Below are 27,105 nucleotides of genomic sequence, written 5' to 3' on the forward strand. Positions count from 1 at the left end.
GATATCAAAGAGATTACTGCCTATGTTCTCCTGTAGGATTCTGATGGATTCCTGTCTCACGTTGAGGTCTTTTATCCATTTTGAGTTTATCTTTGTGTACGGTGTAAGAGAATGGTCGAGTTTCATTCTTCTACATATAGCTGTCCAGTTTTCCCAGCACCATTTATTGAAGAGACTGTCTTTTTTCCACTGTATATTTTTTCCTGTTTTGTCGAAGATTAATTGACCATAGAGTTGAGGGTCCATATCAGGGCTCTCTACTCTGTTCCACTGGTCTATGTGTCTGTTTTTATGCCAGTACCATGCTGTCTTGGTGATCACAGCTTTGTAATAAAGCTTGAAATCAGGTAAGGTGATGCGCCAGCTTTATTTTTGTTTTTCAACATTTCCTTAGCAATTCGGGGTCTCTTCTGATTCCATACAAATTTTAGGATTATTTGCTCCAGCTCTTTGAAGAATGCCAGTGGAATTTTGATCGGAATGGCATTAAAAGTATAGATTGCTCTAGGCAGTATAGACATTTTAACAATGTTTATTCTTCCAATCCAAGAGCATGGAATGGTCTTCCATATATTTGTGTCTTCTTCAATTTCTTTCATGAGTGTTCTGTAGTTCCTCGAGTACATATCCTTTACCTCTTTGGTTAAGTTTATTCCCAGGTATCTTATGGTTCTTGGTGCTATAGTAAATGGAATTGATTATTTAATTTCCCTTTCTGTATTTTCATTGTTAGTGTATAAGAAAGCCACTGATTTCTGCACATTGACTTTGTATCCTGCCACGTTGCTGAATTGCTGTATGAGTTCTAGTAGTTTGGGGGTGGAGTCTTTTTGGGTTTTCCATGTAAAGAATCATGTCATCTGCAAAGAGAGAGTTTGACTTCTTCATTACCAATTTGGATACCTTTTATTTCTCTCTGTTGTCTGATTGCTGTTGCTAGGACTTCTAATACTATGTTGAACAAAAGTGGTGAAAGTGGGCATACTTGTCTTGTTCCTGATCTCAATGGGAAGGCTGCAAGCTTTTTCCCATTGAGGATGATATTTGCTGTGGGTCTTTCATAGATAGATTTGATGAGGTTCAGGAATGTTCCCTCTATCCCTATACTTTGAAGTGTTTTAATCAGGAACGGATGCTGGATTTTGTCAAATGCTTTTTCTGCATCAATTGAGAGGACCATGTGGTTCTTCTCTCTTCTCATATTAATTTGTTGTATCACATTGATTGATTTACGAATGTTGAACCATCCTTGTAGCCCAGGGATGAATCCCACCTGATCATGGTGGATAATCTCTTTGATGTGCTGTTGGATCCTGTTGGCTAGGATCTTGTTGAGAATCTTAGCATCCATATTCATCAGTGATATTGGTCTAAAATTCTCCTTTTTCGTAGGGTCCTTGCCTGGTTTGGGGATCAGGGTAATGCTGGCTTCATAGAATGATTCTGGAAGTTTTCCTTCTGCTTCAATTTTAAAGCCATTCTGATCAAAATTCCACCGTTATTCTTCAAAGAGCTGGAGCAAATAATCCTAAAATTTGTATGGAATCAGAAGAGACCCCGAATCACTAAGGAAATGTCGAAAAAGAAAAACAAATCTGGGGGCATCACGTTACCTATTTCAAGCTTTAAAGCTTTACTACAATGTTGTGATCACCAAGACAGCATGGTACTGGCATAAAAACAGACACATAGACCAGTGGAACAGAGTAGAGAGCCCAGATATGGTCTAATAATCTTTGACAAAGCAGGAAAAAATATACAGTGGAAAAAAGACAGTCTCTTCAATAAGTGGTGCTGGGAAAACTGGACAGCTATATGTAGAAGAATGAAACTCGACCATTCTCTTACACCATACACAAAGATAAACTCAAAATGGATAAAAGACCTCAACATGAGATAGGAATCCATCAGAATCCTAGAGGAGAGGGTGGGCGCCTGGGTGGCTCAGTGGGTTCAGCTGCTGCCTTCGGCTCAGGTCATGATCTCAGAGTCCTGGGATCGAGTCCCGCATCGGGCTCTCTGCTCAGCGGGGAGCCTGCTTCCTCCTCTCTCTCTGCCTGCCTCTCTGCCTGCTTGTGATCTCTCTCTGTCAAATAAATAAATAAAATCTTTAAAAAAAAAAAGAATCCTAGAGGAGAACATAGGCAGTAACCTCTTCGATATCAGCCACAGCAACTTCTTTCAAGATATGTCTCCAAAGGCAAAGGAAACAAAAGCAAAAATGAACTTTTGGGACTTCATCAAGATCAAAAGCTTTTGCACAGCAGAGGAAACAGTTAACAAAACCAAAAGACAACGGACAGAATGGGAGAAGATATTTGCAAACGACATATCAGATAAAGGGCTAGTGTCCAAAATCTATAAAAACTTAGCAAACTCAACACCCAAAGAACAAATAATCCAATCAAGAAATGGACAGAGGACATGAACAGACATTTCTGCAAAGAAGACATCCAGATGGCCAACAGACACATGAAAAAGTGCTCCACATCACTTGGCATCAGGGAAATACAAATTAAAACCACAATGAGATATCACCTCACGCCAGTCAGAATGGCTAAAATTAACAAGTCAGGAAATGACAGATGCTGGCGAGGATGTGGAGAAAGGGGAACCCTCCTACACAGTTGGTGGGAATGCAAGCTGGTGCAACCACTCTGGTAAACAGCATGGAGGCTCCTCAAAAAGTTGAAAATAGAACTACCCTATGACCCAGCAATAGCACTGACTGGTGTGAGGTGATATCTCATTGTGGTTTTGATTTGTATTTCCCTGATGCCGAGTGATCTGGAGCACTTTTTCATGTGTCTGTTGGCCATCTGGATGTCTTCTTGGCAGAAACGTCTGTTCATGTCCTCTGCCCATTTCTTGATTGGATTATTTGTTCTTTGGGTGTTGAGTTTGTTAAGTTCTTTATAGATTTTGGACACTAGTCCTTTATCTGATATGTCGTTTGCAAATATCTTCTCCCATTCTGTCAGTTGTCTTTTGGTTTTGTTAACTGTTTCCTTTGCTGTGCAAAAGCTTTTGATTTTGATGAAATCCCAAAAGTTCATTTTTGCCCTTGCTTCCCTTGCCTTTGGCGATGTTCCTAGGAAGATGTTGCTGCGGCTGAGGTCGAAGAGGTTGCTGCCTGTGTTCTCCTCAAGGATTTTGATGGATTCCTTTCTCACATTGAGGTCCTTAATCCATTTTGAACCTATTTTTGTGTGTGGTGTAAGGAAATGGTCCAATTTCATTTTTCTGCACGTGGCTGTCCAATTTTCCCAACACCATTTATTGAAGAGGCTGTCTTTTTTCCATTGGACATTCTTTCCTGCTTTGTCGAAGATTAGTTGACCATAGAGTTGAGGGTCTATTTCTGGGCTCTCTATTCTGTTCCATTGGTCTATGTGTCTGTTTTTGTGCCAGTACCATGCTGTCTTGATGATGACAGCTTTGTAATAAAGCTTGAAGTCCGGAATTGTGATGCCACCAACTTTGGCTTTGTTTTTCAATATCCCTTTGGCTATTCGAGGTCTTTTCTGGTTCCATATAAATTTTAAAATTATTTGTTCCATTTCTTTGAAAAAGATGGATGGTACTTTGATAGGAATTGCATTATATGTGTAGATTGCTTTAGGTAGCATAGACATTTTCACAATATTTATTCTTCCAATCCAGGAGCATGGAACATTTTTCCATTTCTTTGTGTCTTCCTCAATTTCTTTCATGAGTACTTTATAGTTTTCTGAGTATAGATTCTTAGCCTCTTTGGTTAGGTTTATTCCTAGGTATCTTATGGTTTGGGGTGCAATTGTAAATGGGATTGACTCCTTAATTTCTCTTTCTTCTGTCTTGTTGTTGGTGTAGAGAAGTGCAACTGATTTCTGTGCATTGATCTTATATCCTGACACTTTACTGAATTCCTGTATAAGTTCTAGCAGTTTTGGAGTGGAGTCTTTTGGGTTTTCCACATAGAGTATCATATCATCTGCGAAGAGTGATAATTTGACTTCTTCTTTGCCGATTTGGATGCCTTTAATTTCCTTTTGTTGTCTGATTGCTGAGGCTAGGACTTCTAGTACTATGTTGAATAGCAGTGGTGATAATGGACATCCCTGCTGTGTTCCTGACCTTAGTGGAAAAGCTTTCAGTTTTTCTCCATTGAGAATGATATTTGCAGTGGGTTTTTCATAGATGGCTTTGATGATATTGAGGTATGTGCCCTCTATCCCTACACTTTGAAGGGTTTTGATCAGGAAGGGATGCTGTACTTTGTCAAATGCTTTTTCAGCATCTATTGAGAGTAAGCTCGCAGCTTGGAGTTGCCTTGAACCGGTCGCAGGCTCGGTGGGCTCGGAGCGCGGCCGGAGGTTGGGCAGACGCGAGTTACTGGGAGCTGTTCGCTGAGGGCGCACAGGGGAGCGGGGCCCCGGGCTCTCGGCTCCTCCGGGCTGGAGACCAGGAGGCCGCCATTTGTATTCCCGTCCTCCGGAACTCTACAGAAAGCGCTCAGGGAACAAAAGCTCCTGAAAGCAAAGCCGAGCAGATCACTCAGCCCGGCCCCTGGTAAGGGCGGTGTAATTCCGCCTGGGGCAAAGACACTTGAGAATCACTACACCAGGCCCCTCCCCCAGAAGATCAAGGAGAAAAAGAAAGTAGTTTTAAAGTATTTGTGTAACAGATCTATCATCAGGTCTTACTCAGGGACATTGTCTATTGACTTATTTTCTTCCTTTGAATGGGCTCTACTTTCCTGTTTGTGAAAGAAGCAGCAATAAGCAATTAGAACACAGAGGCCCAATATTTGGAGGAGAGGATCCCTTTAGGCCATCTGGCTCCCCCAGCTCTTTGTAAGCTGCTCCAGGAACACAGGCACAGATGCTACCATAGTGCTAGGAATAAAGGATGGTAAGTGCTAGTGTGCCAAAAGCTGGAATTGCTTAAAATTAACCCCAATTTATGGTCTAAATCTTCTCTTGGAATTCCAAAGCTTTCAATATACTCCAGAATTCCAAAATAGTTCTATCAGTCAGATTCTGCCAGTGTAATATAGTCTAGATGGGGAGATAAATTAGAGCTTCCTACTCTGCCATCTTTCCAGAATCTGCTGAATCTGTGTTTTTTTAAAATGTTATGAGTTAACTTCTAAATTATATTTTTTACATTTAAAAAATTTTTATGTGTTCAGTTAATCAACATACAGTTTTTGATATAGTGTTCATCAATTCATGAGTTGTGTATAATGCCCAGTGTTCATCACAGCACATGTCCTCCTCAGTACCTGTCACCCAGTTACTCCATCCTTCCAGCCCCTCCCTTCTGTAACCCTCAGTTTGTTTCCCAGAGTTAAGAGTCTCTCATGGTTTGTCTCTCTCTCTGATTTATTCCCATTTAGTTTTCCCCCTCTTCCCCTATGGTGCTCGGCACTATTTTTTATGCTCCACATATGAATGAAACCATATGATAATGGTCTTTCTCTGCTTGATTTATTTCACTTTGCATACTACCCTCAACTTCCATCTATGTCAGTGCAAATGGTAGGTATTCATCCTTTCTGATGGCTGAGTAATATTCCATTGTATTTATGAACCACATCTTCTTTATCCATTCATCCACTGAAGGACATCTCAGCATCTTCCACAGTTTGGCTATTGTGGATATTGCTGCTATGAACATAGGGGTGCATATGCCCCTTTTCACTACATGTGCATCTTTGGGGTAAATACCTAGTAGTGCAATTGCTGGGTCATAGGGTAGCTTTATTTTTAACACCTTGTGGAAATAATGTTTTCCAGAGTGGCTGTACCAGCTTGCATTCCTACCAACAGTGTGAGAGGGTTCTCCTGTCTCCAAATCTTTGCCAGCACTTGTTGCTTCCTGTTTTGTTAATTTTTGCCATTCTAATGATGATAAGGTGGTATCTCATTGTAAGCTTTATCCTTAAGGTTAGGAACACAACAGGGATGCCCACTCTCACCATTATTGTTCAACATAGTACTAGCAGTCCTAGCCTGAGCAATCAGACAACAAAAAGAAATAAAAGGCATTCAAATTGGCAAATAGGAAGTCAAAATCTCTCTCTTCACAGATGATGTGATACTTTATGTGGAAAACCAAAAAGACTCCACCCCCAAGTTTCTAGAACTCATACAGCAATTCAGCAACATGGCAGGATACAAAACCAATGCACAGAAATCAGTTGAATTTCTATACACTAAAAATGTAATTTAAGAAAGATGAATTAAGGAATCAGTTCCATTTACAATAGCACCAAAACCCATAAGATACCTAGAAATAAACCTAACCAAAGAGGTAAAGGATCTATACTCTAGGAACTACAGAACACTAATGAAGGAAATGGAGGAAGACACAAAGTGATTCCATGCTCACGGATTGGAAGAATAAACATTGTGAAAATGTCTATGCTACCCAGAGCAATCTATGCTTTAAGGGCAATTCTTATGAAAATCCCACTGGCATTTTTCACAGAGCTGAAACAAACAATTGTAAAATTTGTATAGAACCAGAAAAGTTCCCCAAATCACCAGGGGAATATTGAAAAAGAAAACCAAAGCTGGGGGCATCACATTGCCTGATTTCAAGTTATATTACAAAGCTGTAAGCATCAAGACAATATGGTTCTAGCACGAAAACAGACCTATAGGCCAATGGAACAGAATAGAGAGCCCAGAAATGGACCCTCAATTCTATGGTCAACTAATCTTCAACAAACCAGGAGAGAACATCCAATGGAAAAAAGACAGTCTCTTAAATAAGTGGTGCTGGAAAAACTGGACAACCACATGCAGAAGAATGAGACTTGACCATTCTCTTACACCATACACAAAGATAAACTAAAAATGAGTGAAAGACCTCAATGTGAGACAGGAATGCATCCAAATCCCAGATGAGAACATAGGCAGTAACTTCTTTGACATCGGCCACAGTGACAAGACAAGACATGTCTCCAAAGGCAAGGGAACCAGAAGCAAAAATGAACTTTTGGGACTTCATCAAGATAAAAAACTTCTTCACATCAAAGAAAACAGTAAACAAAACTAAGAGACAATGCATGGAATGGGAGAAGAAATTTGTAAATGACATTTCAGATAAAGGACTGGTATCCAGGATCTATAAAGAACTTACCAAACTCCACACCCAAAAAACAAATAATCCAGTCAAAAAATGGACAGAAGATATGAACAGACCTTTCTCCACAAAAGACATACAAATGGCTAACAGACACATGAAAAAATGTTCAACATCACCAGCCATCAGGGAAATACAAATGAATTATTTATTTAATTAATAAGCTTTCACTGCTTAAAGTGGCCTTCTCATTGCATCAAAATATTTTTTGTTCAAAATATTGCAAGATGTATTGAGTTTTAACACCTGAATTGAGTGTAGTCTTAGAAATTTGTTTTAAAACTTGTATAGAGGTTTTTAAAATATTCATTGTTTTTATTACTGATTTTAACTAAAATTTTAGTCAGATATTTTGCCTAAATATTATAAAATTTTTATAGTACATTAAGTCTTCCTTTACCATCAATAGATGGCTGAAATAAGAGCTAGGATCTTAGTTCTATTCACCTACATTTTAAATGATAGTCATAAAGTCATATGGCATATCAAAGAGCTGCAGAAGACCCTGTTACTGCCCAACTATCTACTGCAACTATCAGAAAGTAGGATGTCACTGAGCTGAACCTAGATATTATTGTTGAACATCTCCTTCTAGACAGTCTTCAGTTATCCCAGCATCCCTTGAGACTAAACCAATGAAGACTTATAAGAGAAAACAAGGTACCATTATTCAAAAATATCCACTCAGTTATTAGCATTGTACATCACACTGGTTGTTTAAATCTCTTGCTTTTTAGGGTCATCAGAATTTCCTCTAGAAAAGGTTGAGCCAATGGTAGACTAACCTCTTTCTAGCTCATTCTGCTTTTCCAGGTGAATATACTTATGTAAATAGGTGTACTGTTAATTTAAGATTATTTTCCACTTATTTCATAGATTGATTATGGCATATATATGGAGATAACATTATTATAGAAAAATCCATAGCTTTGCACACTTGTGTTCCAATATATGACAGTAACCTCCAGTTGGAATGATTCATAATCACTGGAGGAGAAATTCTTTGGAAAAACTCTGTGAGTTCTAACCTTTTTAGAGGCATGAGCTGGAGAACTACAGGTCTTCTATATTATCTGTATTTACTATATGCTCAGTAAGATAGTTGAATTGTATCCATCGTTATTCTCTTATTTCAGGTAAGGTCAAAAATTGGCTATTGTCCACAGTTTGATGCTTTGCTGGATTACATGACTGCCCGGGAAATTATGGTCATGTATGCCAGGTTGTGGGGGGTTCCTGAGACCCAGATTACACAATATGTGAATAAATTGTTGCAGTCATTGAATCTGGAACTCTATGCTGACACGTTTATTTACACTTACAGGTGAGATATTACACTGGTGCTCTCCTTGCAGCTAATATTGATGAGTCTCCTGTGTTTCTGCTCTTTGGAATGGGTGCCGACTGTTTAACCAGAGTTCCACTGACAGACAGAGGCAACTGTGAAGCAATCTCATGCCCTGCCAGGGTTTAGATGCCTGCAGTAAAGCAGACCTAGACAGTATCGTATCTTCCCTTTGCAGAGATGGAACTCAAAATCTTGGCGCTATTAGAATTGTAGCCATTGAATTACAAAATAACCTGTTTTTCTATCATTCTGTGTCTTTCAAGTAAGGAAAATGTAATGTTCTTTGTATTAGCCTGGCCACTATGTAGTTTATGTATCTAGGAATCCCAAGGAATCTCAAGAATAAGATTATAAATTGCACTGATAACCTGACTAAACTTGTTGTTGTAAACAAAAGTGACCTTTCTATGTTTCAAATGAAAATGATTTGATTAATACAGGTGGTTTTGGGTCTGGTGCCTTGGTAGAGCTGCATGTAATCAGCATTTTTAGTACCACTGCTTGTTCCCTGACTCAGCATTTTGGAAACAGGCGAATTGTTTTCTGTTAATGTGTTAAATAGATGTTTGATGTATTAAATTACTGTAACTTAATTTAATCTCTGCTTCTGCTTTCTTGACCATGAAGTGGAGGAAACAAACGTGGACTGAGTAATGCCATTGCCCTAACGGGAAAGCCCTCAGTCATCTTTCTGGATGAGCCATCAACCGGCATGGACCCAATGGCCCGGCGTCTGCTCTGGAACACAGTAACAAGGGCACGTGAAAGTGGCAAAGTCATCATCATTACCTCTCACAGGTGTGGTTTATTGGGAAGCTTGATTAAGTGTTGCAAGCATTTTCATGGCTATGGGAGGGCATTATCTGGGGATTGTAATATTGGACAGTAAATGTGCCTAAGTATGAACTCCTACTGAATCCTAGAGAAAGGAATGATTAAGAATTCCCACTGAGAGGAGAGGGCAGAAAGTTTATGATCTGTTCCCTTTGAGAATTTGGTCTTCAACTACTTTGTACTTCAAAGTGTCTCCACTTTCCATGATGATGATGGGCAAATGCAACTTCCCATTTTAAAGAGTTACAAAATCCTGGAAAGTTGAACTACAAAATATCTTCCAATGGAGATCTTTTCAGCCTTACATCGTTCTGGTGTCTTGTTTTGCTAGCATGGAAGAATGTGATGCCCTCTGTACCAGGCTGGCCATCATGGTGAAGGGAAAATTCATGTGCCTGGGTAGCCCTCAGCACCTCAAGAACAAGTTTGGCAATGTTTACATTCTGAAGGTTAAGTTCAAGATGGATACAGATGAGAATGAATTAGAGGATTTTAAAACCTACATTGCAACAGTTTTCCCAGGTAAATTAGGTTGGTTTGGCTAACTTTGTTAGAGATGTGTTAAATCATATTAGTTGTTTTCACCACCCTGGGGGCATCTCCAATAACTATTTCTTGTGAGATATTGATACTTATTGATCTTCCATATTGATATCCTTTTTATTTTTAAAAAACTATTTTTAGAGAGAGGATGCACAAACCAGGATGGAGAGGGATAGATGTAGAGAGAAAATCTTAAGCAGGCACCCAAGCTGAGTGTGGAGCCCAATGTGGGGCTCGATCTCACAACCTGAGATCATAACCTGAGCCAAAATTATGAGTTGGATGCCTAACCAACTGAGCCACCCACGTACCATTGGAGATCCTTTTCAATGTTTGTTCTTATAATGTTCTTGTGCCTGGTTGTGATAAGAAGTTTTCACAGGAAAAAACCCACAAACAAATACAGTTGACCCTTGAACAACATGGGTTTTAATGCATGGATCAATTTATACAAGGGTTATTTTTTTTTTAGGTAAGTATAGTACTGTAAATGTATTTTCCTTATAGTTTTCTTAATAGCATTTTCTTTTCTCTTACTGTATTGTAATAATACAGCATATAATACATATGACATACACAACATATGTTAACTGACCATCAGTAAGGCTTCTGGTCAATAGTAGCCTATCAGTAGTTAAGTTTTGGGGGAGTCGAAAGATATACACTAATCCCTGTATTGCTCAAATGGCAATAGTATTCACCAACCTTTTGTATATTAACTAGTAGGGCAGTTGTAGATTAGGACTATCTGTATGATTTATATATCTTAAGTCATATGTTTGAGCATAATTCTCAATTACTTGCCCATATAGTCTGTATAAGTCTGCTAGGGATACTATAATAAAATGCCACAGACAAGGTGGCTTAAACAACAGAAATTTATTTTCTCACAGTTCCCTGGATAGAAGTCCAATATCAAGGTTTCAAAAAGTCTGGTTTTCTCTGAGACCCCTTTCTTTGGCTTGCTAATAGCTGCCTTGTTGCTGTGTCTTCCCATAGTCTTATCTCTGTGTGCACATCCCTGATGTAGGACATCAGTTATAGTGGACTGAGGCCCTATCCTTAAAACCACATTTAATTTTAATTACCTCCTTAAAGGCCTTTTGTCCAAACACAATCACATTTGGGATTAGGATATGAATTTGGGGGCCTACAATTCAGTCCATAATATACATCCATCAAAACTTTAAAGGTTTTTGGGCTGCCTGGGTGGCTCAGTGGGTTAAGCTTCTGCCTTTGGCTCAGGTCATGATCTCAGGGTCCTGGGATCGAGCCACACATTGGGCTCCCTGTTCAGTGGGGAGTCTGCTTTCCCATCTCCCTCTGCCCCCCCCCACTTTGCACACTCTCTTGCATATGCTCTCTCTCTTTCAAATGAATACATAAAATTTTTAAATAAATTAATAAAGTAAACATTTCAGAAATAACTAAGTACCAGGAACAAAAAGTATAGGAGGTATAAGGGAAATGGAGACTGGAATGGAGAAAAAGAGGAAAACATCACACAAAAAGATAAACAAGCTTTTGAGAGAAAGTAAGAAAGAAAGGAATGTTAATACAACACAACCATAAAAGTAGTCTACAATGAAAAATGTCACAGAATAGAATAACTACTAAATACTATTAAGAAAATTTCCTAAAATAAAGAAGACCACTGAAAAGGCATCAGACACCCACCCAAAAAACTGACCTCAAATTTTTAATGCCAATGAATATTCTAATATAATTATTGCACTTTAATAATAAAGTAAGGGGAGGACCTTTGGATTTGCAGACAAAAAGACAAGTAATATATAAAGGAAATAAAATCAGATTGAGCACAGACTTTACAACAACAAAATTTTATGCTAGGAGAGCATGTAAGATATTTAAGATAATCTGTGAAAGAAAAATGCAAGCAAGGTTTTTTCCTCCGACCAAAATGACTTTGAAGATTAAAAGTCACAGTCATGAACACATAAGAACCAGAGGATATTGTTCCCGTCAGCCCTTTCTGAGGAAAATACAAACTAAAAAGTTACAGATCAACTAAGAAATTATTAGAGAAGCTTTTGCATAAGAACTAATAGACATTGAAAAATGTAACTATAGAACTAGGGCTAAATGAAGGGTATTCATGTGATAAAATATCACATAATTGATATATATTTTAGAAATGTATGCATAATACAATTATCAAAAATGGGAAGAAGGCAAAGAATATATGGGAAGTTAAATATTATTGAATATATACTAGGTATTAGCTGTGAATGATAAAATATTGCTTGAAATTGCATGTTTTTAAAGGAACTAAAAGATTACTATAATACAATTCTCAAAAACAGGAAAAAGGCAAAAAATATATGGAAAGTTAAATATTATTGAATATATACTAGGTATTAACTGTGAATGATAAAATATTGCTTGAAATTGCATGTTTTTGAAGGAACTAAGAGATTACTAGCACAGAGAATGTTGTTCATAAGTGGAAACAAAAGATAGTATTTCTTTTTTTTTTTACATTTTTAAAAAGATTTTATTTATTTATTTACTTGACAGAGAGAGACACAGTGAGAGAGGGAACACAAGCAGGGGGAGTAGGAGAGGGAGATGCAGACTCCCCACTGAGCAAGGAGCCTGATATGGGACTTGATCCCAGGATCCTAGGATCATAACCCGAGCTGAAGGCAGACACCCAACAACTGAGCCAACCAGCTGCCCCGAAAAGACAGTATTTCAAAAATATGGGATTATAGACACTAGTTTAAAGATATTAATATGAAGTTATTCATTAGAACAAAAATATAAACCTTGTATATTGCAAATATAACTTACTGAGAGTGTGTTCATTTATGTATGTACATAGATGTGTGCATTTCCATTTCCATGTAAAATAGAACAATGTAGGGGAACTGCTACAGAACATATTGGTACTATCAGTCAATCAATAAATAAAAAGGCTTGGGGCACCTGGGTGGCTCAGTTGATTAAGCAACTGCCTTCAGCTCAGGTCATGATCCTGGAGTCTGGGGATCAAGTCCCACATCAGGCTCCTAGTTCATGGGGAGTCTGCTTCTCCCTCTGACCTTCTCCCCTCTCATGCTCTCTCACTCTCTCTGTCTCTCTCAAATAAATAAAGTCTTTAAAAAAAAAAAAAAGACTTAACTCCAAAAAAAATGAAAAAAAAAACAAAAACGTTTTCAGTTTGCCTAACAAGCAAATTCCAACTCTCTGCTGTATATAAAAAAACACTACTAAAGCAAACTGAATAAGAGAGATTAAAAGAAAAGAATGGTCTTCATGATTTTATACAATATATTAAAATTTTAGCAAAATCTTACTATCTGGTGTCCATCAGTGCTTGCCTTTTATAAGCAAATACTTTCATCCTGTTTCTTCCTGCAGGTACCTATCTCTCCCCACATACTTTGTTAGTTGTTTGTCCAGTGTTTGCCTAATCACAGAACTGATAAGTTAAAAAAAGATATTACTTTGCAGTTTGTCCAAACTTTCCTTGTTTGAAGTGTGGGAGTGACACCCTTTCCCACTTTTCACACCTCTGAGGTGAAACCAAAGTTGGTACAACCAATTATAAAAAGAGCAATGCCCCCAAATTCCATCTTTAGGTGTATCTTAGATACTTGCATCTACCCCTCCTATGAGAAAAGTAAAATTTAAAATTTAAATCAGTGATACTCACAATAGTCAGACTCTAGAAGCACCCCCCTATGTCTATCAGCATGGAAAATGAATGAATGATAATTTATTTTCATAACCCGAGCTGAAGGCAGAATATGAAGTATCATATACCAAATTACTGTACAGAAAGGAAAAATGAGTGCATCATAACTATATGAAACAGCATGAATGAAACTTACAATATTGAGTGATGTCATCAAGATGACAATTCCTGACCTCAGTCCCAGTTACAAGAAGAACAACTGGGAATTATCCATAGTTGAGACACCACTGTGAAAATCCCAAAACCTGGGAATGAGGCTAAAGCAACCTCCTGGACAGCAGAGACTGAGAGGGGCCACATTAGAAGGGTAAGAGGAGCAGCTACATACTGACCTCATCACCCTTTTCCCCAGGCCGGCACATTGAGAATGCCCTCCCAGGCCTATCATTTCTCTAGTGGGAAAAAGAGAGCCAAAGGTGAACATCAGGTTCTCCAGTTTTCCTGGACGCTTTCTGGGAGGTTCACTTGGGTCTCACCGTACAGAGATCACTGAGGAGATTTACCACTGAGCATCGCATTGGAACAGAGAAGGTGGGTGGTACTTAAAGCAACCAGCACTCAGATCATGGCAGACCACACCGTTAATTGTACTGGCATTGGAGCAGAGTTCCCAGTCAGTGGCTCTGCTCATCTGCAGAGCTGAGCTGGTTCTGTGTCTGGCTTGGGAGCCGGAGGGTACTTCTGCCTGATTTGGGTCGCCCGTCAACAAGCTGTGCCAGGTGTGGAGCCCATTTTACAGCCTTGCTGCCCAGAGAAGCAAATGCAAATTACCGACCAACTGCTGAGTATAGCCTCCAGTCCTGCCCAATGGTGAAGTCTGGCCAGAGAACCCAGGAAGCCAATGAGGCCACCCTGCAGCTGTATTTTCATCATTATCTTGTCAGAGATTCCAGCTGATAGATCTGCCCAGTTGTGGAGCTGAGCCATTGGCCCTAGTCCAGTACCTCAGTGGGCAGCCTGCTTTATATGGGTCCCCAGCCAACAAGCTGTGCCAGCTATGAAGCTTTTTCTATAGCCCTGCCTGGAGAGAGAAACAAATTTGCAGCCACACTCAACTGCTGAGTATAGCCTATGACCGACCTGATCAGGAAGCTTGGACTGGGAATCAAACCAACAGTCCTATCCTACTGTTAAGTATAGTCTCTGGCCCCACATAAGCAGGGAGCATGCACAGTGATCTTGGACAGCCTTGGAATCTGGCCTGTGGTACTGCTCACCAGCGGATCGTAGATTGTGACCTTGCCCAATTGCTGAACAAAGCCTATGGAGCCCAGCCATGACCCCACATAGTCATGGAACATACCTGGTGGCCCTGTCTGAAGACAGAACCCAGACAGTGACTCTGCCCAACTGTGGAACACAGTCTCTAGCTCCATGTAACCATCAGATATAGCTGGAGGCCCCCCCCAAAAGTAGCCCAGCCTGTGACCTTACCCAACAATGAAACACAGTTAGCAGCTTACTAGATCGTAAGGGCCAGCTAGCCATCCTGCCCCCCCATTTGAGACACAGTCATAGCCCCTGCATAATTTTAGAGTGCAACCTAGGCCTTATATGACTTTTAGGCCTTTCTTGTGGCTCCACTGGAACACAGAGACCCCATTGGGGAGCACAGCCCAAGTTCTCCCCCAAACAAAAGCAATGGTGCTTAGCCCCTAGCCCTACTCCAATTTGAAGTCCAAACACCTACTGGCACCACCCTGGTAAGGAACACAGCCTGTACTTCATCTGCACAGAAGTGGTTACAGAACCCAGGTAATGCTCAAGTGCAAGCTCAGCATAGAACACAGATAGCCACCCCTCTTCTCCCCCCACCTCAGAGCACAAGCATTGGACCCACCCAAACCATTAACAAGCCTGATAACAAGCATTGCCTGCCCATGGAAGTTACCACATAAATAGTCCAGTACCTCAAGCTGATGGGGGAAGGTCTGTCCCTGCTGAAGTGAACCTATAAAGTCTAGGAGACTACTTACTGGAATGTGCAGGACCACGGAGAATCAGGTAACATAATACCACCAAAAGAAACTAATAGATCTCCAATAACTGACCCTAAAGAGAGATCTATGAACTATCTGACAAAGAATTTAGAATAATTCTTTTAAAGAGGTTTAGCAAATTACAAGAACACCCAGACAACTAAATAAAATTATTTATACAATGCATGAACAAAATGTGCTTGTGATGGGTGTGCAGACAGTGAGTGCATGGAATGGGTGACCTCCTAAGATAAATGTTCCTCCTATGTCAAGCATTTACTCCCTGGATGAGTCCATTGAGCTGCAACAAGAATCCAACCAGTTTCCAGCCCAGAAACCTTAAAATCGTCCAGCTTTCCAGAGACTCCTTTGCTTTTCAACTAGTCTTATCCAGGGAGGCATGCGTTTATTAACTGTCTAGCCAGGCACTCTGAAGTCCCACAATCTTCAAGCACAGTGTGAAAGCAGTGAGCACAAAGGGCTCACTGGGTGTGTGTTTGTTCTTTGCTCCCAGAGCCATTGGACAGGAGGGCACTTTTGAACCCATGTTCTGACACCAGAACTGTTAAAAGATAAACTGGTGCATATTACAATTTTCAAGAGTTTATTAGAGCATATATTAATTTTAATTGGGCAGCACCATGCTAAAGGTGATGAGGAGGACTCCACAACCACGAGCTAAGGGAGAAGGTTTACATAGAAAAGACGTGTGGGTAAGGAAGGGAATATTTGGTTTGCTATAGCTTTTTTTTTTTTTTTTTTTCCAATTTATTTATTTTCAGAAAAACAGTATTCATTATTTTTTCACCACACCCAGTGCTCCATGCAAGCTGTGCCCTCTATAATACTCACCACCTGGTACCCCAACCTCCCACCCCCCCCCGCCACTTCAAACCCCTCAGATTGTTTTTCAGAGTCCATAGTCTCTCATGGTTCATCTCCCCTTCCAATTTACCCAAAAGCACATACCCTCCCCAATGTCCATAACCCTACCCCCCTTCTCCCAACCCCCCTCCCCCCAGCAACCCACAGTTTGTTTCGTGAGATTAAGAGTCACTTATGGTTTCTCTCCCTCCCTATCCCATCTTGTTTCATGGATTCTTCTCCTACCCACTTAAGCCCCCATGTTGCATCACCACTCCCTCATATCAGGGAGATCATATGATAGTTGTCTTTCTCCGCTTGACTTATTTCGCTAGCATGATACGCTCTAGTTCCATCCATGTTGTCGCAAATGGCAAGATTTCGTTTCTTTTGATGGCTGCATAGTATTCCATTGTGTATATATACCACATCTTCTTGATCCATTCATCTGTTGATGGACATCTAGGTTCTTTCCATAGTTTGGCTATTGTGGACATTGCTGCTATAAACATTCGGGTGCACGTGCCCCTTTGGATCACTACGTTTGTATCTTTAGGGTAAATTCCCAGTAGTGCAATTGCTGGGTCATAGGGCAGTTCTATTTTCAACATTTTGAGGAACCTCCATGCTGTTTTCCAGAGTGGTTGCACCAGCTTGCATTCCCACCAACAGTGTAGGAGGGTTCCCCTTTCTCCGCATCCTCGCCAGCATCTGTCATTTCCTGACTTGTTGATTTTAGCCATTCTGACTGGTGTGAGGTGATATCTCATTGTGGTTTTGATTTGTATTTCCCTGATGCCGAGTGATATGGAGCACTTTTTCATGTGTCTGTTGGCCATCTGGATGTCTTCTTTGCAGAAACGTCTGTTCATGTCCTCTGCCCATTTCTTGATTGGATTATTTGTTCTTTGGGTGTTGAGTTTGTTAAGTTCTTTATAGATTTTGGACACTAGTCCTTTATCTGATAGGTCGTTTGCAAATATCTTCTCCCATTCTGTCAGTTGTCTTTTGGTTTTGTTAACTGTTTCCTTTGCTGTGCAAAAGCTTTTGATTTTGATGAAATCCCAAAAGTTCATTTTTGCCCTTGCTTCCCTTGCCTTTGGCGATGTTCCTAGGAAGATGTTGCTGCGGCTGAGGTCGAAGAGGTTGCTGCCTGTGTTCTCCTCAAGGATTTTGATGGATTCCTTTCTCACATTGAGGTCCTTAATCCATTTTGAATCTATTTTTGTGTGTGGTGTAAGGAAATGGTCCAATTTCATTTTTCTGCACGTGGCTGTCCAATTTTCCCAACACCATTTATTGAAGAGGCTGTCTTTTTTCCATTGGACATTCTTTCCTGCTTTGTCGAAGATTAGTTGACCATAGAGTTGAGGGTCTATTTCTGGGCTCTCTATTCTATTCCATTGGTCTATGTGTCTGTTTTTGTGCCAGTACCATGCTGTCTTGATGATGACAGCTTTGTAATAAAGCTTGAAGTCCGGAATTGTGATGCCACCAACTTTGGCTTTGTTTTTCAATATCCCTTTGGCTATTCGAGGTCTTTTCTGGTTCCATATAAATTTTAAAATTATTTGTTCCATTTCTTTGAAGAAGATGGATGGTACTTTGATAGGAATTGCATTAAATGTGTAGATTGCTCTAGGTAACATAGACATTTTCACAATATTTATTCTTCCAATCCAGGAGCATGGAACATTTTTCCATTTCTTTGTGTCTTCCTCAATTTCTTTCATGAGTACTTTATAGTTTTCTGAGTATAGATTCTTAGCCTCTTTGGTTAGGTTTATTCCTAGGTATCTTATGGTTTGGGGTGCAATTGTAAATGGGATTGACTCCTTAATTTCTCTTTCTTCTGTCTTGTTGTTGGTGTAGAGAAATGCAACTGATTTCTGTGCATTGATCTTATATCCTGACACTTTACTGAATTCCTGTATAAGTTCTAGCAGTTTTGGAGTGGAGTCTTTTGGGTTTTCCACATAGAGTATCATATCATCCGCGAAGAGTGATAATTTGACTTCTTCTTTGCCGATTTGGATGCCTTTAATTTCCTTTTGTTGTCTGATTGCTGAGGCTAGGACTTCTAGTACTATGTTGAATAGCAGTGGTGATAATGGACATCCCTGCCGTGTTCCTGACCTTAGTGGAAAAGCTTTCAGTTTTTCTCCATTGAGAATGATATTTGCAGTGGGTTTTTCATAGATGGCTTTGATGATATTGAGGTATGTGCCCTCTATCCCTACACTTTGAAGGGTTTTGATCAGGAAGGGATGCTGTACTTTGTCAAATGCTTTTTCAGCATCTATTGAGAGTATCATATGGTTCTTGTTCTTTCTTTTATTGATGTGTTGTATCACATTGACTGATTTGCGGATGTTGAACCAACCTTGCAGCCCTGGGATAAATCCCACTTGGTCGTGGTGAATAATCCTTTTAATGTACTGTTGAATCCTATTGGCTAGTATTTTGGTGAGAATTTTCGCATCTGTGTTCATCAAGGATATTGGTCTATAGCTCTCTTTTTTGATGGGATCCTTGTCTGGTTTGGGGATCAAGGTGATGCTGGCCTCATAAAATGAGTTTGGGAGTTTTCCTTCCATTTCTATTTTTTGGAACAGTTTCAGGAGAATAGGAATTAGTTCTTCTTTAAATGTTTGGTAGAATTCCCCCGGGAAGCCGTCTGGCCCTGGGCTTTTGTTTGTTTGGAGATTTTTAATGACTGTTTCAATCTCCTTACTGGTTATGGGTCTGTTCAGGCTTTCTATTTCTTCCTGGTTCAATTTTGGTAGTTTATATGTTTCTAGGAATGCATCCATTTCTTCCAGATTGTCAAATTTGTTGGCGTAGAGTTGCTCATAGTATGTTCTTATAATAGTTTGTATTTCTTTGGTGTTAGTTGTGATCTCTCCTCTTTCATTCATGATTTTATTTATTTGGGTCCTTTCTCTTTTCTTTTTGATAAGTCTGGCCAAGGGTTTATCAATTTTATTAATTCTTTCAAAGAACCAGCTCCTAGTTTGGTTGATTTGTTCTATTGTTTTTTTGGTTTCTATTTCATTGATTTCTGCTCTGATCTTTATGATTTCTCTTCTCCTGCTGGGCTTAGGGTTTCTTTCTTGTTCTTTCTCCAGCTCCTTTAGGTGTAGGGTTAGGTTGTGTACCTGAGACCTTTCTTGTTTCTTGAGAAAAGCTTGTACCGCTATATATTTTCCTCTCAGGACTGCCTTTGTTGTGTCCCACAGATTTTGAACCGTTGTATTTTCATTATCATTTGTTTCCATGATTTTTTTCAATTCTTCTTTAATTTCCCGGTTGACCCATTCATTCTTTAGAAGGATGCTGTTTAGTCTCCATGTATTTGTGTTCTTTCCAAACTTCCTCTTGTGGTTGAGTTCTAGCTTCAGAGCATTGTGGTCTGAAAATATGCAGGGAATGATCCCAATCTTTTGATACCGGTTGAGTCCTGATTTAGGACCGAGGATGTGATCTATTCTGGAGAATGTTCCATGTGCACTAGAGAAGAATGTGTATTCTGTTGCTTTGGGATGAAATGTTCTGAATATATCTGTGATGTCCATCTCATCCAGTGTATCATTTAAGGCCTTTATTTCCCTGTTGATCTTTTGCTTGGATGATCTGTCCATTTCAGTGAGGGGAGTGTTAAAGTCCCCTACTATTATTGTATTATTGTTGATGTGTTTCTTTGATTTTGTTATTAATTGGTTTATATAGTTGGCTGCGCCCACGTTGGGGGCATAGATATTTAAAATTGTTAGATCTTCTTGTTGGACAGACCCTTTGAGTATGATATAGTGTCCTTCCTCATCTCTTATTATAGTCTTTGGCTTAAAATCTAATTGATCTGATATAAGGATTGCCACTCCTGCTTTTTTCTGATGTCCATTAGCATGGTAAATTCTTTTCCACCCCCTCACTTTAAGTCTGGAGGTGTCTTCGGGTTTAAAATGAGTTTCTTGGAGGCAACATATAGATGGGTTTTGTTTTTTTATCCATTCTGATACCCTGTGTCTTTTGATTGGGGCATTTAGCCCATTAACATTCAGGGTAACTATTGAGAGATATGATTTTAGTGCCATTGTATTGCCTGTAAGGTGACTGTTACTGTATATTGTCTCTGTTCCTTTCTGATCTACCACTTGTAGGCTCTCTCTTTGCTTAGAGGACCCCTTTCAGTATTTCCTGTAGAGCTGGTTTGGTGTTTGCAAATTCTTTCAGTTTTTGTTTGTCCTGGAAGCTTTTAATCTCTCCTTCTATTTTCAATGATAGCCTAGCTGGATATAGTATTCTTGGCTGCATGTTTTTCTCGTTTAGTGCTCTGAAAATGTCATGCCAGCTCTTTCTGGCCTGCCAGGTCTCTGTGGATAAGTCAGCTGCCAATCTAATACTTTTACCATTGTATGTTACAGACTTCTTTTCCCGGGCTGCTTTCAAGATTTTCTCTTTGTCACTAAGGCTTGTAAGTTTTACTATTAGGTGACGGGGTGTGGGCCTATTCTTATTGATTTTGAGGGGCGTTCTCTGAACCTCCTGAATTTTGATGCTCGTTCCCTTTGCCATATTGGGGAAATTCTCCCCAATAATTCTCTCCAGTATACCTTCTGCTCCCCTCTCTCTTTCTTCTTCTTCTGGAATCCCAATGATTCTAATGTTGTTTCGTCTTATGGTGTCACTTATCTCTCGAATTCTCCCCTCATGGTCCAGTAGCTGTTTGTCCCTCTTTTGCTCAGCTTCTTTATTCTCTGTCATTTGGTCTTCTATATCGCTAATTCTTTCTTCTGCCTCATTTATCCTAGCAGTGAGAGCCTCCATTTTTGATTGAACTTCATTAATAGCCTTTTTGATTTCAACTTGGTTAGATTTTAGTTCTTTTATTTCTCCAGAAAGTGCTTTTATATCTCTGGAGAGGGTTTCTCTAATATCTTCCATGCCTTTTTCAAGCCCGGCTATAACCTTGAGAATTGTCATTTTGAACTCTAGATCTGACATATTACCAATGTCTGTATTGATTAGGTCCCTAGCCTTCGGTACTGCCTCTTGTTCTTTTTTTTGTTGTGAATTTTTCCGCCTTGTCATTTTGTCCAGCTAAGAGTATATGAGGGAGCAAGTAAAATACTAAAAGGGTGGCAACAATCCCAGGAAAATATGCTTTAACCAAATCAGAAGAGATCCCAAATCATGTGGGGGGATTTCTCGCCCCTCACGATTGGGTGAGGGATCTCCTCTGATTGGGATCTCCTTTGATTGGGATCTCCCAATCTCTTCTGATTGGGATCTCCCAATCTCTTCCGTTTGGGATCTCTTCTGATTTGGGGATAAAAAGAGGTTCAAAAAGAAAGAAAGAAAAAAAGAAAAAAAGAATTTAAAAAAAGAGATTGAATTAAAAATTCAATCAAGAATTTAAAAAAGAGTTAAGAAAAAAAAGATTGAAGAGATTAGGATCTCTTCTGATTTGGGGATAAAAAGAGGTTCAAAAAGAAAGAAAGAAAAAAAAAGAATTAAAAAAAGAAAATGAATAAAGAAAAGTATAAAAAAGCAAAATATATATATATTAGATAATCTAGTTAAAAAACGTTAAAAAAGAAAAGGGTAAAATTATAAAAAATTTTAGCAGAAGAAGAGAAAAAAAATGAAAAAGAAAAAAAAATAAATTAACTGCAAGACTAAAAAATCACCGGCAGAAAGCCATGAGTTCCGTGGTTTGTTTTCTCCTCCTCTGGAATTCTGCTGCTCTCTCCTTGGTATTGAAACTGCACTCCTTGGTAGGTGAACTTGGTCTTGCCTGGATTTCTTGTTGATCTTCTGGGGGAGGGGCCTGGTGTAGTGATTCTCAAGTGTCTTTGCCCCAGGCGGAATTACACCGCCCTTACCAGGGGCCGGGGCTGAGTGATCTGCTCGGCTTTGCTTTCAGGAGCTTTTGTTCCCTGAGCGCTTTCCGTAGAGTTCCGGAGGACGGGAATACAAATGGCGGCCTCCTGGTCTCCGGCCCGGAGGAGCCGAGAGCCCAGGGCCCTGCTCCCCTGTGCGCCCTCAGCGAACTGCTCCTGGTAACTCGCGTCTGCCTAACCTCCGGCCGCGCTCCGAGCTCACCAAGCTTGCGACCGGTTCAAGGCAACTCCGAGCTGCGAGCTTACTGTCGGCTCTGTCTCTGCAGCCGGCTTTCCCGTTCCAATAACCGCAAGCTCTGCGACACTCAGACACCCCTGATCCTTCTGTGACCCCGCGGGACCTGAGGTCACGCCGACCCCGTGTGGGCTTCGCCCCGGTTTAGCCTCCGGAGCGATGTCCCTCAGCGGAACAGACTTTTAAAAGTCCTGATTTTGTGCTCCGTTGCTCCGCCGCTTGCCGGGAGCCGGCCCCTCCCCCCCGGGGTCTCTCTTCCCGTCGCTTTGGATTCACTTCTCCGCCAGTCCTACCTTTCAGAAAGTGGTTGTTTTTCTGTTTCTAGAATTGCTGTTCTTCTTCTCTTCGATCTGCCGATGGATTTGCAGGTGTTTGCAATCTTTAGATAAGCTCTCTAGCTGATCTCCTGCTAGCTGAGGTAGTCTCAGCCTGCTACTTCTCCGCCATCTTGACTCCTCCCCCCGGTTTGCTATAGCTTAAGCTGTTGCCTAATTTACAAAAATTTAGTTGGCTATTTCTAGCTGTCTGTTCTTGAGTTTTGTTTTCTGAGGTTCAAGTGCATTTTACTCTGGTTTAGGTTTTGATTTGCTTACAGGCTACCAAGATACTGGACCCACCTTAGCCTCATGACTTCTTTGATTACTTTAACATGTAGTTTAAAACAATTATAACCCCAATTAATTGAACTGGTAATAATTTGAAAATATGCAATGATAAGTATGAAATGGATAGCCCCCCCTTCCCTCTCTCATTCCACCAGTGGATTCTTATTCACCTGAAAAAGAAATAAGACACACAACCTGACATCTGGGAATTTATATGTGTGATTTACTCTTTCACAGGGTGTGTGAAGAGTAGTAAGTCTTGCCCCGCTTTACTCCCCAGCAAACACACTCTACAACATACAAACAGAGCCAGAATGAAAATCCTGGCAGTTCATAGTCTCAAAACTTGATTTATTGTAACAAGAGCATTTTAGAAGACTCAAGTTTTTCACTTTGTGCCTATGAGCTAATAATTTTTTTTATGACTGAAGCCTGCTAAAAGAAGTAACCATGTCCTGTATACTAAAGAGGTGAGCTTTTGGATAACGTCCCTCTGTTATTTGCCACATTTATTCATCCCTTTATTGTTTATAATTAAGATGATATTGCAATATTTTAAAACTTTAAAATGAAATCTATAAGATTATTCATCTATCTTTCCTTTCTTAGGTAGTGAATTAAAACAGGAGAATCAAGGGATTCTTAACTACTACATTCCCAGAGAAGACAATGGCTGGGGAAAGGTGATTGTAGCAACCATGCTCTTCTAATGTTACTTGTTAAGAAAGCACTAATGATGGGAAGTGTTTGGGACTGTCACACAGAATGGGAGCCTGATTTTGTAGAAGGAGCAGATACTATAAGTTACTTTTCAATGGTTCCTAGAGTTGCTTCAAATTTCCATCTCCAAATCACAGTTTTTGTCCCCCTCAAGAAAATGGGAACAGAGAACTGCTTCCTCGCACATTCTCAATGATCTTGTCATTTTCTCATCTCCCCTGTCTGTGCCTTTTGTCATCAAACAGTAACTTGGTAGGAGTTGGAGGAAGTGGTGGAGAGGCTCACCTGGGTTGGCACTGGAGGGGATGGCTGCAATGGTAACTGTACTTTTTTATTGCTGTCATTGCTAAAGGTGTTTGGTATTCTGGAGGAAGTTAAAGAGAAATTCAGTTTAGAAGACTATTCCATCAGTCAGATAACGCTGGAACAAGTCTTCCTGAACTTTGCTAACCCAGAGAACAAAGGAGGTGACTGAAACAAAAAGGTGCAATGAACTTCACTTCTAACTAATGATACTATGTCTTCCTTAGTACTCTACTATCCTTGGATACATAGAGGGATACTTCTGTGTCTATATCATTTCTGTGTGTATATCTTATTTATTTATGTAATAAAGAGTCCCCCAAAGGAGACCATATGTTAATTCTTTGAGATTTACAGGGATGGCATGTACAAATCTAAAGACACTTGGTAAAATTCCCGTTTTCAATGCTAGGAACGTGTCAGAGCAGCATTTATCAGGGTGGGGAAAAGGACTTATTTCTGAGTATTTTGAATGTTTGAACAGAAACATTCAGAAATGATCAGGCTGTTAGAAGGGATAGCCTGAAGAGCAAAAGCTTTATGTTTTAGCAGCTGAATTATATGTAAAAGGATCGTAAGGCCTGGGAGACAAATTATCTTTCCCATGGATATCGATGAGCGTGCACAAACACACACTCACACACCAATTTTAAAAACAAAAATTGTGAAAATCAATATCAACATTTATGTGGATAAGTTATTTCCAAAATTCGAAACAAGATTCTACATTTGTCTATAAGAGAATCTTTGCACCAATAATATTTAGACTCCAAGAAAGGAAGAAAAAACGTTCTTTAAAAATAGTATGTTTACTTCTCTACTCTTGCCCAGTTCTCTAATTAAGAATGAATGGAGAAATAAGGTATGGAGGGAGACAGAGTTCTTGTGATTCTTGTTTGGGCACATGGAGTCCCCCATAAAAACACATGAGAAATCTAATCACTGCTCTAGATTCATGTGCAGATAAACAGACAAGGAGAATGATCCTCCTGAAATTTTAAGACGGAAAGAGTCACTGAAGCTGTTCTATTTTGGGGTGGTTGGGGGGTGATGGTTTTTATATCCTCAATTGGATATTGTAATGAAGTGATATCCAGTTTTTAGCTGGTGTGTAACTTTCTGTGGGTTCCAACCAACATTACCCATAGATCTCTGCCACGTGATTTCAGTGACTACAAAATTTATTTCCCAGGCGGCCATCTCTAAAAAAGGAGAGGAAAGTCATTTTATTAATTTAAATTAATTTTATTTATTTGCAGCTCATCATCAGTTGGTTTTATTGTTGATCCTTTAAAAAATTCCTTTAGTCAGGTAGTCTTTTTCACTGTCCCTGTTTCTCACCCAACCTCTTATCTTCCAGCAAGAAACAACAACAAAAAAATGTGTACATTTCTCTAAGCACTTTACATACATTGCATCATTTAATCCTACTACAAACCTCTGGGTTAGGTAGTGCTGCTATTATCCTCATAGTACATGGGAGGCTCAGAAGGGTAAAGGGATTTACCCAGGGTGACCCAGCAAGCAAGCAGATATATCTGTCAATATCCCCATTAGGAGCCAGGGAACAACACAACAATTTGAACAGAGAAAGTTAAAAGAATTTATTAACTATAACAGGGAGTTAACCATAAGAAAGTACAGAGAAGGCTCAAGAATACACTACGGCAGACAGAAAATACGCAAGGAAGAAACAAACTTGGAAGAAGACTCCTCCCCAAGGCTGAGATTCATATTTTTTTGGTGAAGGTCAAGTTGGGAAATTCCTTGGCCTTGGGTCAAGGCATTTCCACACCTGCTGAGCAAGCAGGAAGTGCCCCTATGGGGTACAGGCTGCCTAGGCCGGCCAACAGGGAACTGGCTGGACCTAGCAAGCAGGGAACTTTTCTGTAGTTGTTGACGGGCTGGTAGTAGGAAGGAGCACCTGCGAGAGTCACTGAGTATCCACTGTTAATGAGGGTGGGCCTGTAGGGTGAATGCTGCGAAATGTCCTCCACACTTGCTGCTGACAGCAGCAAGGTGATAGCAAGAAGCATCAGAGAAAACACCTGAACCTGGAACAGCAGCCCTTGGTCCTGCAGGGTCCCTCCAGCAGCAGCTCCTGACAAAGCTTAACCTGATCGTTCAAGAGCCCAGCTCCATTTAGCGCTGAGAGGCCGGAACCCGATACCTGGTCTAGTAGGGAGAGATCTGCCCTGAGTTCAGAACCTGGGCTTCCAACCATCAAGCTACAGTGGAGAGGCCTGTTGGCGGGGAGGATGCGCCAAGAGAAGCGGCCATCAACGCCTTGGAGCAGCATGAGAAAGGTGGGGGGCTGAGGCCCACTGAGTGGCTGGCGGGTCAGGGCAGGGCGCACAGAGGACGCAGTGGGGAGCGGGGGGTCTCCACGCGCGGAACGTCCACGGGCAAAGGCGGCGCATGCCCCCCGGGCGAGGCGAGTGGCTGCGCGCCTCAGATCGGGTCGCTCCGCGTCTGAATTTGAGGGGCCCCGGGAGCAGGGTTGCGGGCCCCTGTGCCAGCACCTCCGCAAGTTTTCTGTTGATGCCCACAACCTTGGAGGGCGGCGGCCACTGAATCTCCTCCCACTTCCTGCCACCGGCTACTGGGTGACCGTGACACATGAGGGAGAGGGGAGTCAGCGACAGAGGGAAGGATGGTTGGGTCCTCCAGTGGGGTGCAGAGGCGAAGCGCCTGGGAGCAAGCGAAAGGGCCCGAGGTAGCGCCCTCATGGGCCTGGGGCCTGGGGCAGCGTGCGAAGTAAGAGTTTAGTGAGGCCTCACGCTCTGAGGGGTCCCGGGGAGGGTCCGGGTGCGCAGGTGGGAGAGGGAGACTCTGGCTGGAAAGGCGGTGAAGCCGAGGGCGCAAGGGCTGCAGGGAGTCAGGGGCGGGGTGGGGACTGGGCAAGGGCGCGCATGC

General features: G+C 40.7%; 1 protein-coding gene across 1 annotated transcript in view; it reads left to right on the forward strand.

Annotated features, from left to right (window-relative positions):
* LOC122895416 (phospholipid-transporting ATPase ABCA3-like) overlaps nt 1-24,361 on the forward strand; it is a 177,751-nt gene extending 153,390 nt beyond the window's left edge. Inside the window, exons 26-30 of the mRNA XM_044232803.1 lie at nt 8,271-8,458; nt 9,110-9,280; nt 9,648-9,838; nt 23,776-23,849; nt 24,239-24,361. Coding sequence (XP_044088738.1) covers nt 8,271-8,458; nt 9,110-9,280; nt 9,648-9,838; nt 23,776-23,849; nt 24,239-24,361 — 747 coding nt within the window. The remainder of the gene's footprint in view (nt 1-8,270; nt 8,459-9,109; nt 9,281-9,647; nt 9,839-23,775; nt 23,850-24,238) is intronic.
* Nucleotides 24,362-27,105: the final 2,744 nt, after the last annotated feature.

This window comes from Neovison vison, chromosome 14 (assembly GCF_020171115.1).
Source record: "Neovison vison isolate M4711 chromosome 14, ASM_NN_V1, whole genome shotgun sequence".
NCBI lineage: Eukaryota > Metazoa > Chordata > Mammalia > Carnivora > Mustelidae > Neogale > Neogale vison.